Source organism: Mesoplodon mirus, assembly GCF_964341445.2.
Source record: "Mesoplodon mirus genome assembly, chromosome: 9".
In the NCBI taxonomy this organism is placed as follows: domain Eukaryota; kingdom Metazoa; phylum Chordata; class Mammalia; order Artiodactyla; family Ziphiidae; genus Mesoplodon; species Mesoplodon mirus.
Window position 1 is genome coordinate 67,043,170 of NC_138985.1, and position 14,001 is coordinate 67,057,170.

The 14,001-nt window shown below is 36.7% G+C and overlaps 1 protein-coding gene across 2 annotated transcripts in view; it reads left to right on the forward strand.

Annotated features, from left to right (window-relative positions):
• TAX1BP1 (Tax1 binding protein 1) overlaps positions 1-14,001 on the forward strand; it is a 90,985-nt gene that overhangs the window by 36,205 nt on the left and 40,779 nt on the right. For both annotated transcript variants that reach the window (XR_014295056.1, XM_082633027.1), the window contains exons 6-8: positions 5,388-5,536; positions 5,632-5,722; positions 13,083-13,268. Coding sequence is in view for 1 of the 2 variants with exons in the window: in XM_082633027.1 (XP_082489153.1) it covers positions 5,388-5,536; positions 5,632-5,722; positions 13,083-13,268 (426 nt within the window). In the remaining variant the exon portion in view is untranslated. The remainder of the gene's footprint in view (positions 1-5,387; positions 5,537-5,631; positions 5,723-13,082; positions 13,269-14,001) is intronic.

A 14,001-nucleotide genomic window follows, 5' to 3' on the forward strand; every position in this document is an offset into this window, starting at 1 on the left:
CTGTGAGTCTGTTTCTGTTTTGTAAATAAGTTCATTTGTATCATTTTTTTAGATTCCACATAAAAGTGATATTATATAATATTTTTCTTTTTCTGACTTCATTTAGTATGATAATCTCTAAGTCTGTCTATGTTGCTGCAAATAGCATTATTTCATTCTTTTTTATGGCTGAGTAATATTCCATTATATGTATGTATGTGTGTGTATATATATATACCACATCTTCTTTATCCATTCCTCCATTAGTGGACATTTAGGTTGCTTCCATGTCTTGGCTATTGTAAGTAATGCTGCATTGAACATTGGGGTGCATGTATCTTTTCGAATTATTGTTTTTCTCTGGATATATGCCCCGGAATGGGATTGCTGGATCATATGGTAGTTCTATTTTTAGTTTTTTAAGGAACCCCCATACTGTTCTCCATAGTGGCTGTACGAGTTTACATTCCCACCAGCTGTGTAGGAGGGTTCCGTTTTCTCCACACCCTCTCCAGCACTTATTATTTGTAGACTTTTTGATGATGGCCATTCTGACTGATGTGAGGTGATACCTCACTGTAGTTTTGATTTGCATTTCTCTAATAATTAGTGACGTTGAGCATCTGTTCATGTGCTTTTTGGCCATCTGTATGTCTTCTTTGGAGAAATGTCTATTTAGATCTTCTGCCTTTTTTTTGGCTTTGCAGCTTGGCTTGTAGGATCTTAGTTCCTGAACAGTGATCGAACCTGGGCCCTTGGCAGTGAAAGCATGGAGTCTTAACCACTGGACCACCAGGAAATTCCCTGCCCAGTTTTTGATTTGGTTGTTTTTTTTGATACTGAGCTGTATGAGCTGTTTGTATATTTTGGAGATTAATCCCTTGTTGGTTGCATCGTCTGCAAATATTTTTTCCCATTCTATGGGTTGTCTTTTCATGTTTTTGTATGTGTGTGTGTGTGTTCTGGGTATTCATTGCGGTGTGTGGGCTTCTCTAGTTGTGGCGCGCAGGCTTCTCTAGTCTCTAGTTATGGTGTGCAGGCTTCTCTAGTCTCTGGTTATGGTGTGCGGGCTTAGTGGCCCCATGGCGTGTGGGATTTTAGTTCCCTGACCAGGGATCAAACCCGCATCCTCTGAATTGGAAGGTGGATTCTTAACCACTGGACCACCAGGGAAGTCCCATCTTTTCATTTTGTTTATGGTTTCACAAAGGTAGAATTTAAATGTATTTGCTCATAGCAGACTTTTGATAGTAGAAGTGGCTCTTACTACATTTTATTGTATTTAAACTTTGCTGTCTTGGAATATGGACAATATTCTCCATGGAAATTGTCTTTTTTTTTTCTTTTTTAAAAATTTATTTATTTTGACTGAGCCTGGTCTTAGTTGTGGCATGCGGGCTCTTAGTTGAAGCATGCAGGCTCTTAGTTGAAGCATGCATGCGGGATCTAGTTCCCCAACCAGGGATCGAACCCAGGCTCCCTGCATTGGGAACGCGGAGTTTTATCCACTGGACCACAAGCAAAGTCCCTTCATGGAAAGGTTCTTAGTGCAATTTTTTGCTGTTGTTGTTTGAATAAAAGTATAAGGTTTTCTTGAGATAAATTTGAAGTTTATTACCTAAGAGGTTATATGAATATTTGTTGTTTAAATTCAGAGATCTAAAGTACTGCAAATTGAAACATGCTGAAGTAAGTTATGGTTTCTATCAGATTAGTTTACAAATAAAAAGTTTACAAATAAAAATCAAACAAAAACTGTAACTGAGGGACTTCTCAGGTGGCGCAGTGGTTTAGACTTGGCACTCCCAATGCAGGGGGCCTGGGTTCGATCCCTGTTCTGGGAACTAGGTCCCACATGCATGCTGCAAGTAAGAGTTCGCATGCCACAACTAAGGAGCTGGCGAGCTGCAACTAAGGAGCCCACCTTCTGCAACTAAGACCCGACGCAACCAAATAAATAAATAAATATTTTAAAAAAACGAACTGAAACTTAAACAGGTTGTTTTTATGAGAGCAATGTTAATGAAAGAGTTAATTCCCTAGTTATTATTCTTATTTATTTATTTTGCCTTTTAACACATTATTTTAATGCCATGAAGATAGTTTATTATAGTACATTGTTGTCAGTTATATTTTTGTTTGGTGTATTTCTAGGAACCAGAGAAGATACATTTATATTCTCTATAACTATCTACATAGCTTGGTATTATAGTTGATTTCAAGAAGCACAGTGTTTGAGGAAAGCCAGATTACCTCAAATGAGTAAGATTTATTTTAAAATCTATTAGCAATTTCCATAAATGACATAATCCTTTTGCCAATGATTTGCCATTTAGAGTATTCAGGTACTAATTTACTAAATTTTATTGCTGTATATGTTTGAATCCAGAACATCATCATACTTTTTTCTAGATAATTGTCAGTGATATTGTATCTGGTTTCTTTACATGTGTTCATTTGTAGTCAGAGTTAATTTTGTCTTTATTTAACATAGGAATAAATGTGTTGTTAAGACATTTTTAGTGCATGTTTAGCCACATAGATGATTCACAGTCTTTTTATCTGGTTGTTCATATTTGAGGGTTATGTCTTGGGGGAATTGGTAATAGTGGGTCATGGTGACGTGATCCTTCAATTTAGGAGGAGAGGGTGAAGTCTGCTGCATGAATCTGAAATGCCCAAATCTCTTAATCTCCTTTTACCACCACTTTTGTTACTGTTCTTATCTTGGTGCACAGTGTAGCTGACTTACTCATCTCTAAGTTTTTCTCTGTTTTAATATTCGAATTATGGTGCCCTTTTGACATAGCTTGCAAATACTGACCAAATGAATATTTATTCCAAATGTCAAGTGTTTTTCAAAGACTGTGTTGTAGATTTTACTGTTTTAAAAATGTTATTTTTTTTTTTTAAAGAAAACATGGTTCTTAGTTATTTGTATGTACACTAAGGGCTTTGATGTCATTTTCATGCTAAGGAAAACTTAGACACATTGAAGATGCTTATCCTTCACTCAGACATGAGTGCTACAGGCCTGAAGAATAATCCCCACTTTAGTATTTTCATGCCTTTTGCAGTGGGCTTGGATGCTGAGAAGCTATTGGCTGCTTTTATAGGTACCAAGAAAAGATTCCGAGACTCTCAAGTATAGTTAGAATTAATTTATGACTCACTATAGAGTTAACTGACTCATAGGTAAAGCAGTTTATGTTTTGTGTTTAGTTGCTTATGGATCTTTTCTAGTTATTCTCCTATACATTTTCTTTAGAATGCTATTTACCCACTATAGAACTTCATTAATTGCAGAATCAGAAACTAGTTTTTGCCTCTGGGCAATCTAATCTTTTTCCTAGGAAGAAATACCTGGATTAAATCTGTAGCCTATTCACAGGACCAAGAGAGCATTTACTAAAAATAAAAATTAAAAAAAAAAGTAAAAAACTATTTAGAAACCTCTCTGACTGTCCTTATAAATCAGCAAGACAAATACTGAAAATGTGTCAAATATTAAAGGATCATTGGATAGTGACAACAATTATGGCAGAGGGAGTAAATATCACCTGCTTTCTCTGGTGTTGTGTAGAATTGAAATCAGAAAAGCATTTAGTTTTGCATAACAGTCTTTGGTTTATGTTACAAATTCAGTAAGGCAAACAGTTGTTTTGAGCAAAAATAAAACCAGTAGAGTGTATCTGACCTCTATTGTGATAAGCTTCTTAATGAATTATGTTGTTCTTAGATGCAGTTTAGTAATTTTCATATTCTAGCAAGATATTTAAAGTGATATTCTACCTATAAGTAAAAAATTTGGCTGTTACTTTCTGAAAATCAAAGTGGCTTATAAATACTTTGTAACATTTGACACATTTAAATTGGCAGAATGGTGATTTTCTTTAGTTTTCATTGCGGGGTTGATGGGTCGTACTTTTTTTTTTTTTTTGGCTGCGCCACAGGGCATGCAGAATCCTAGTTCCCTGACCAGGGATCGAACCCATGCCCCCTGCAGTGGAAGCGCGAAGTCTTTTTTAATTAATTAATTTGTTTATTTATTTACTTATTTATTTATTTATGGCCATGTTGGGTCTTCGTTGCTGCGTGCTGGCTTTCTCTAGTTGCAGCGAGCGGGGGCTACTCTCGCAGTGTGCGGACTTCTCATTGTGGTGGCTTCTCTTCTTGAGGAGTACCGGCTCTAGAGCGCAGGCTCAGTAGTTGAGGCGAACGGGCTTAGTTGCTCCATGGCATGTGGGATCTTCCCAGACCAGGGCTCGAACCCGTGTCCTCTGCATTGGTAGGGGGATTCTTAACCACTGCGCCACAAGGGAAGGCGGAAGCGCATAGTCTTAACCACTGGACCGCCAGGGAAGTCCCGGGTGGTACTTTCATTAGTAGGAAATCTTAAAATTATTTTTTTAACAAACACAATTTGTCTTAATTTATCAGTTCTTTTGATGTATAGTTTCCCATAACTATGTGGAAACCTCCAAATGCACTGTTATATTTGGTTCTCATAATTTTATAAATGAGGCAGAAAAGGCCTTATTATCTCCATTTTACAAATTATAAAACAGGCTTAGGGAGAGGCTTGATCAAATTCTCATAAGTTACTTAATTGTCTTAATTGATGTGATAAAAAATTTTAAATTATCTGTTTAAAATGAAATTCATCACATTTACTACCTCTTTTATATTCATTTCAGTGTCTTTCAATATTTGTTCCAGCCTCTTGAATCACAGTGACGGGAGCTTTAGGAACATGGCTTTAGGCATATATCTTAATTTAGTGTTTTGGTATAATTATCAGTGGCACTTAGTGATTTATGCTCGAAGAAGTTGGTGTTAACTTTGTTTAGTATCATGAAACTTGTTTTGTCATTGGGGTAACATTGGAAAGCGAGATGTAAAAAGCAAAGTGACTAATTTTTAAATTTTTTCCTCACTTCAGTTGTCTGCCCTCTGGTGGAGAAGTTAGTGAAATCAGCAAACAGTATGTGAAAAGTCCAGGAAAAAAGTTAATAATTGTTTAATTTAGTATTTGAAAAGTTTGTTTGTTTTTTTTCCCTTGGTACGCGGGCCTCTCACTGTTGTGGCCTCTCCCATTGCGGAGCACAGGCTCTGGCCATGGCTCACGGGCCCAGCTGCTCCGCAGCACGTGGGATCTTCCCGGACCGGGGCACGAACCTGTGTCCCCTGCATCGGCAGGTGGACTCTCAACCACTGCGCCACCAGGGAAGCCCTGAACAGTTTAATGTGTGTTACCATTTCAGGTTTAGTTTTTAGTCTTATAAACTTTGGAGGGGACAAATGTGGGATTAAACTTTTAAGCATAAATAGATTTCTTAGAGATATACAAATTTGTATTTCTAATTATGTTTCTGTGTTTCTCAAAATATTTTGTTATTGTTTCTAAGGTTCTTTTTGAAGTCTCACAAAGTTTAAAAATGGAAAATGAAGAATTTAAGAAGAGTTACAGTGATGCTACATCCAAAGCCCTCCAGCTTGAGGAAGATATTGTGTCAGTCACACATAAAGCGATTGAAAAAGAAACTGAAATAGACAGGTATTCCCGATGCTTTAAAAAAGTATCTTCATGTTTTAAAACTGTTTTAAGAAAGTTGTTTTTGTCTGTGTTAACTTTATTTGACTTTAACTCAGTTTAAAGGACAAACTCAGAAAAGCACAATATGAAAGAGAACAGCTTGAATGTCAATTGAAGACAGAAAAGGATGAGAAGGAACTTTATAAGGTAATTTATTCTTTACAATTTTATTAGTTATCTTTTGCTGTGTAACATGTTACCCCAAAACTTAGTGGTCAGCAATTTCGGAGCAGCTTAGCTGAGTGGTTCTTGCTCAGGGTCTCTTGTGTAGTTGCAGTCAGGATGTTGGCAAGGGCTGCAGTCAGCTAAAGGCTCAATTAGAACTGGAGAATCTGCTGTCAAAGTGGCTCACTCACATGACTTGGCAGCAGGCCCTTCAGTTTCTTGGAATGTTGCCTCTTCAGTGGCTGCTTGAATGTTCTCACAATATGGCAGCCAGCTTCCCTCAGAGTGAGCTATACAAGAGAGAGCAAGGAGGAAGTCAGTGCATTTTATGACCTCGTCTCCAAGTTGTACACTGATGCTTCTTCTTTATCTTATTAATTAGAAGCAAGTCACTCCAGCTGATACTCAGGAGAAGGGAACTAGGCTCCACTTCTTTAAGAGAGGAGAATCAAAGGTTTTGGGAGTATATTTTAAAGCCGCCTCATTGTGTATAGTCCCTAAAAGTTAGTTTTCAGGGAATTAAATTGCTGGTGTTTTAGATACTTAGCAGGTAATGTATAATAAGTCAAAGAGTTGTAATGGTAACAAGATACCTGTTTATCAGAATTTGTGCAACTAATTATTTTCCTCTTTTAAGAATATATAAACCTTAAGGAGAGCATTAATTTACTTCAGTGATGATCTTGTTTTGGAGTTTGCCTTTTGGAATAATCTTCAGAGACTGTCATTTTAAAAAGATCCTGTTGACAAATCTTCACCTTTTGAAGTTTTTCCTCTTTTCCTTTTTAAGTGACTCTGAAGTAGGGTAGTGAGTTTTAGTTGTCAATAATGTTGTGGATGCGTATTGGGACTTACTTATTTTAAGTGGCTCATAAGCAGTTCCTGAAGGAAGTTCCAGATGAGGAATTTCAAGAAGAGTCTGAGCTAAGTCAGTATTATTTGGATAGATTCAATCTCTTTATTAGATTAGAAAAGGACAGTACTCATTTATATATTGATATTATGGTATATATTAAAGATAAAACATAAAACTCTGCATATATTCAGTATTTGAGAGTCTCAATTTGTACTAAGAAACTAAAATATGATTTATTGTATTACCAGTGGGTTCTTTCCTCCTTCTCTTTAAAAAACAACTATTCATTTATTTATTTACACTGATAAGCTAGATACCAACATTGGGTACCCAAGTATGAAATTCCAAATCTGTTCTGAGGATCGCCTCTTTTTTCTTCCATTTTTATTGAGATATAATTGACATATAGCACTGTATAAGTTTATAGTGTACAGCATAATGATTTGACTTGTATACATCATGGAATGATTACCACAATAAGTTTAGTGAACATTCACCATCTCATATAGATATAAAAGATTTTTTTCCTCGTAATGAGAACTCTAAGGATTTACTCACTTAATAACTTTCATATCAATATATAACATACAGCAGTGTTAATTTTAGTTATCATGTGGTACATTACATCCCTAGTACTTACTTATAACTGGAAGTTTGTACCTTTTGATTACTTTCATAATTCCCCCCTTCCCCCCACCCTCTGCCTCAGGTAACCACAAATCTGATCTCTTTTTTCAAGAGTTTGTTTGTGAAGCTTAATTGACCTACAAACAACTGAATTTAGTTTCTGGTGCACGGCATAGTGATTTGATATTTCTGTACATTTCAAAATGATCACCACAATAAGTCTAGTTACCACCTGTCACTATACAAAGGTATTACTTAATTATTGACTATATTCCCCATGCTGTACACTTCATACCTGTGACTGATTTTATTTTGTAACTGGAAATTTGTACCTCTTAATCTTCCTCACCTGTTTCTCTCATCCTCCCCCCGCAATCCAGCAACCACTTGTTTGTTTTCTTCATCTATGACTCTTTCATTTTTATGTTTGTTCATTTGTTTTGTTTTTTAGATTCCACATGTAAGTGAAATAATATATTTATCTTTGACTTATTTCACTTAGCATAATACCATCTAGGTCTGTCCATGTTGTTGCAGATGGCAAGGTTTTTCTTTTTTATGGCTGAGTAATAGTCCTCTGTGTGTGTGTGTGTGTGTGTGTTTGTGTTTATTTATTTATGTGTGTGTATGTACACACCACGTCCTCTTTATCCATTCATCTGTTGATGGGCACGAGGTGGGATGAATTGGGGGATTGGGATTGACATATATACACTATTGACACTATGTATAAAATAGATAACTAATGAGAAACCTACTGTATAGCACAGGGAACTCAGTGCTCTACGGTGACCTAAATGAGAAGGAAATCCAAAAAAGAGGGGATAAATGTATACATATAGCTGATTCACTTTGCTGTACAATATAAACTAACACAATATTGTAAAGCAGCTATACTCTAATTAAAAAAAAAATTGATGGGCACTTAGGTTGCTTCCATATCTTGGCTATTGTAGGTAATGCTGCAACATAGGGGTGCTTATAGCTTCTCAAATTAGTGTTTTGTTTTCTTCAGAGAAATACCCAGGAGTGGAATTGCTGGATCATATGGTTCTATCTTTAACTTTTTTTTTTTTTAAGGTCGCACTGTGCGGCATCTTAGTTCCCCAACCAGGGATCGACCCTGTGCCCCCTGCACTGGGAGCACAGAGTCTTAACTACTGGACCACCAGGGAAGTCCCTATTTTTTTGTTTTGTTTTGTTTGTTTGTTTGTGTGTTTGCGTTATGCAGGCCTCTCACTGTTGTGGCCTCTCCCGTTGCGGAGCAAGGCTCCGGACGTGCAGGCTCAGTGGCCATGGCTCACGGGCCCAGCCGCTCCGCGGCATGTGGGATCTTCCCGGACCGGGGCACGAACCCGTGTCCCCTGCATGGGCAGGCGGACTCTCAACCACTGCGCCACCAGGGAAGCCCGGGAAGTCCCTATTTTTAAATTTTTGAGGAACCTCCATACTGTTTTCCATAGTGACTGCACCAATTTACATTCCCACTAACAGTGCAGGGGGGTTCCGTTTTCTCCACATTCTTGCCAACACTTGTTATTTGTTGTCTTTTTGATAGTAGCCATTCTGAGAGGTGTGAGGTGATATCTCATTGAGGTGGTATTTGATTTCTATTTTCCTGATGATTAGTGATGTTGAACACCTTTTCATTTGCCTGTTGATGATCTGTATGTCTTCTTTGGAGAAATGTCTATTCAGGTTCTCTGCCCATTTTTTAATTGGGCTTGTGTTTTTGATGTTGAGTCGTATGAGTTCTTTGTATATTTTAGATATTAACTCCATGTTGGTTGGATATATCACTTGCAAATATCTTCTCCCATTCAGTAGGTGATCTTTTCATTTTGTTGACAGTTTCCTTTGCTGGGTAAAAGCTTTTTAGATTGATGTAGTCCCATTTGTTTTATTTTTGCTTTTGATTCCCTTGCCTGAGGAGACACATCCAAAAAAATATGCTAAGACTGATGTCAAAAAGCATGCCTATGTTTTCTTCTAGAAGTTTTATGGTTTCAGGTTTTACATTTAAGTCTTTAATCCATTTTGAGTTTATATATGGTGTAAGAAAGTAGTTCAGTTTGATGATCTTGCACGTAGCTGTCCAGTTTTCCCAATACCATTTATTGAAGAGGTTGTCTTTTCCCTGTTGTAATATTCTTGCCTCCTTTGTCATAGATAAATTGCTTATATAAGTGTGGGTTTATTTCTGGGCTTTCTGTTCTGTTCCACTGATCTATGTGTCTGTCTTTTTTTTTTTTTTTTAATTTTTGGCTGCATTGGGTCTTCGTTGCTGTGCGCGGGCTTTCTCTAGTTGCAGCAAGGGAGGGCTACTCTTCGTTGCGGTGTGCGGGCTTCTCGTTGCAGTGGCTTCTCTTGTTGTGGAGCACAGGCTCTAGGTGGGCTTCAGTAGTTGTGGCACGCGGGCTCTAGGCCACAGGCTCAGTAGTTGTGGTGCACAGGCTCAGTAGTTGTGGTGCACGGGCTCAGTTGCTCTGCGGCATGTGGGATCTTCCCGGACCAGGGATTGAACCCGTGTCCCCTGCATTGGCAGGCAGATTATTAACCACTGAGCCACCAGGGAAATCCCAAGTTTTTTTTGGGGGGGGGGGGTGCGGTGTGCCTTGAGGCATGCGGGATCTTATTTCCCTGACCAGGGATTGAACCCATGCTCCCTGCAGTGGAAGCTGGAGTCTTAACTACTGGACCACCAGGTAAGTCCTAGTTGTCTGTTTTTGTGCAGTACCATACTGTTTTGATTACTGTAGCTTTGTAGTATACAAAGTATAGTTAATGTGTTATACTGCATTAAAAAATTGAAGGATAAAGATCATATGATCATCTCAGTAGATGCAGAAAAAGCTTTTGACAAAATTCAGCATTCATTTGTGGTAAAACCTCAAGTGGGTACAGAGAGAACATACCTCAACATAATAAAAGCCACATATGACAAGCCCACAGCTAACATCGTAACGTACTCAGTGGTGAAATGCTTGAAAGCACTTCCTTTAAGATCAGGAACAAGACAATGATGCCCACTCTGACTACGTTTATTCCACATAGTATTGGAAGTCCTAGCCATAGCAGTCAGACAAGAAAAAGAAAGAAAAGGAATCCAAATTGGAAAGGAAGTAGTAAAACTGTCACTGTTTGCAGATGACATGATACTATATACAGAAAATCCTAAAGATGCCACCAAAAAACTACTATTCCTCAATGAGTTTGGTTAAGTTGCAAGGTACAAAATTAATATACGGAAATATGTTGCATTTCTATATACTAACAAGAAACTCTCGGAAAGAGAAATTAAGAAAACAATCCCATTTACAATCAAAAAGAATAAAATAGGAAAAAATCTACTGAGTTAAAAGCTCTGTACTCGGAAAACTATGAGACATTGATGAAAGAAATTGAAGATGACACAAACAAATGGAAAGATATGCTGTGCTTATGGACTGGAAGAATATACATTGTTAAAATGACCATACTACCCAAGGCAATCTACAGATTCAGTGCATCCCTATTAAAATATCTACGGTGTTTTTCACAGAACTAGAACAAAAAATTCTAAAATCTGTATGGAAACACAACAGACCCTGAATAGCCAAAACAATCCTGAGAAGAAGAAAGCTGGAGGTGTCATGCTCCCTTATTTCAAACTATACCACAAAGCTACAGTAATTTCCTTCTTATTTTTGGGGGTGGTTAATTTTTTTTAGTCTTTAAAATTTTTTGGAGAGAGAGAGAGAGAGAGAGAGAGAGAGAGACAGTGAGACAGTGTGTGTCCCAGAATAGGAAGGAAAATGGTGGATGATTTTATGATTTGACTCTAAGGAAAAGTGCCCAGATATAATGTTTGGATTTTGAACAGGATTTTGTGAAAAAAGGAAGTAATACAGATATCTAGAGAAGGAATTGATACAGTTGGATACAGTGTCTTTGTCTTTTTGTTTGTTTGTTTTTTTTGCAAACTACTTTCAAATGCGGTTTTTTAAAGTTATAAAGGATTTTTCAACTAAATGAAGATTTTGCATCTGTAATAATTTTTTATTTAATGTCACTATGAATTTCAGTGATAATGTTTCAGTTTTGTGCCAGGCAAAGACCTGGGCATTATTTCTCTGTGGATAAGTAAGTACTTTCCATGTTGTTTCTCTGTTAGAACAGTGGGAGATAATTAGGTAAATAGCATGTCTATGTTTTCAGTCATTTTACTTCAATAATAAGTTAAATAAAATGAATTCTGAAGGTATACTAGTTAGTATTGGGAAGGGTTTAGGAAGGTCCTAAGTAAACCAAGACCTCGTTTACTTACTTTACTTACCTGGTTTGATGCTTGAGAGGTGTAATGATAATTAGAATGACTTATTTTGGAAAGAGGAAAACTTTTCCCTGAAGCTGTCACCTTTCCATCCTGCCTTTCCTTTCTCTCTTCTATCCTGAGAAACAGTACTTCCAATGTTTTGTAGAGGGTTGACAAGTACATTTTAGGGTAAATCCAGAATTTATTTTTCTTTTACTGCTCTAAATTATTTATTCTTTATATTCCTTTTTTCTTTCTGCAAAGATTTTGTGTGTCTCTGTTGTACAGCTGAATGACGAGTCCTTTGCATAAGACTTGGGAGGGAGGAAGGGAAAGAACGAGTGTCTTGGGGGTTTATTCTTTTACAGTGTGCTAATATCTCCTGTTTTCTGTAAGAATTAGCAGTTGGGATCAAAGTGACTCTGAAATTTCCATTTGAATACACTCTCTCCCAACCTCCCAGTGTCCTGAACAGTATTTCATTTATATGCATGTATGCCGAAGATTGGAAGTAAAACTTCCCTAGGGATTTTTGTTTTGTGTTTTTTTGGCAAGGAGATTCCACTTACAGAGTGTGGTAAGACCTACTATACTCTTAATCTCAGAAACATACTTTCTCTTTCAAATTGTTCTCATGAGTAACCAAATAGTTTCCTTTGCCTCTCTCCTCTAACCCCTGTTGGATCATGTGACCCATCCCTGGCCTAACAGAATTTAGAGGGATTGGTAAAAAATGCTTTCATGAGCTGATGATTATGAAAATCGGGTAGTGTTTTTAAAGTGATGCTGCAAAGGTCTTGGCTGCTGATACCTTTAGATTATCTGGAGTTATATTCTATCATTGTGAACAGGAATTAGTCTTCAGCACTGCATACATTAAGAGTAAAGTGCAAGAAGTATGTTAATTCATTTCTCTTTGATGCTCTTAACCAAAGCAAGGTACTCTTTGTAGTGGAAACCAGATACTTGTACTCTTTATAATTTCAGTTATGGAATTTGATTTGTGTATATGCTATGAACAACAGCAGCCAAAGTTCCTGGAAAAATCAATATAGTTGGGTTAATTAATCAACAAATATATTTTTAGGCACACAGGAAGTAAATGCATAGTATTTTTTCATAAGCAAAAAATTGAATTGCTTAAGATGTTCTTGAATGTATTCCTTTAGTTTTCCAGAATCTGGTCATGCCTTTATATATGAATATGCCTGTAACGTAATGTTTCCCCAAAAGAACAACTAAATTCATTTGTAATTTTAAAGAGAACTAACTTAAAATCATCAAAGGAAAAGACTTTAGAGATCAGGTAGTGTTAGACCTTAGAATTAATCTCTTCGGAAAACTAAAACAGTAGCAACAACAAAACTCAGAAAAGCTGTGTTCTGCGCCCACGTACTTGGCTAGTCATTTGGCAGAATTTGGGTCTCCTGACTTCTCGTCTAGTGAATCTTCCGTTCTCTTGGATCATATTTGGGTTAGAGATAAATAGTAATATTTTAAACTTTGTGTAACTTAGGTTATAGAGTTAGAGAGAATATTCTTGACATTTTCAAGCACTGTTTCAGGTACATTTGAAGAATACAGAAATAGAAAATACCAAGCTTGTGTCAGAGGTCCAGACTTTAAAGAATTTAGATGGGAACAAAGAAAACATGATTACTCATTTCAAAGAAGAGATTAGCAGACTGCAGTTCTGTTTGGCTGAAAAGGAGAATCTACAGAGGGCTTTCTTGCTTACAAACTCAACTAAGGTAAGTACTTTTGCAATATGTATTTGAAGATTGTAAAGTATTATCTCTATTAAGCGTATACAGTATGGTCGTTTTTATTTTTAATCTTTCCTCCCCCAGCATCTTTTTTTGGAAAAAGTTCAAACTTAACAGAAGAGTTGAAAGAATGGAAAAATGAATACATATATATCCTTAAATATTTTACTCTCTTTATCTCCCCCATTTATATGCCTTCTCCTCCCCACCCCAACCATTTGAAAGTCAGTTGCAGGCATTATGACATTTCACCCTAAATACTTTAGCATGTCTCTCTTATTAACAAGTACATTCTTCTGTATAACCGTAATACCATTATGACATCTAAGGAATTTTATATTGATATAATATTCATGTTCATATATCATTTTAGTCCACATTCAAATTGTCCAACATATTTTTTGCATAACCTTTAAAATTGCTTGATCCCCGGTAGTCAGAGATCGCACATTAATGATTATTGTTGTGTTCTTGGTCTGCTCTAATCTAGAACAGTGTCCTTATACCATTTGTCTTTTATAACATTGATATTTTTTAAGAATTCAGGCTTGTCTGAGAGAATATTTCATAATCTAGATTTGTCTGTTGTTTCCTCATGACTAGATTCAGGTCGAAGATTTTTGGCAAGAAAAGGCGTAGATGATGTTTTGTATATTCTGGTGCAACCACATCAAAAGTCATGTAATACCAATTCCATTCTTGCTGATATTAGGTTTAA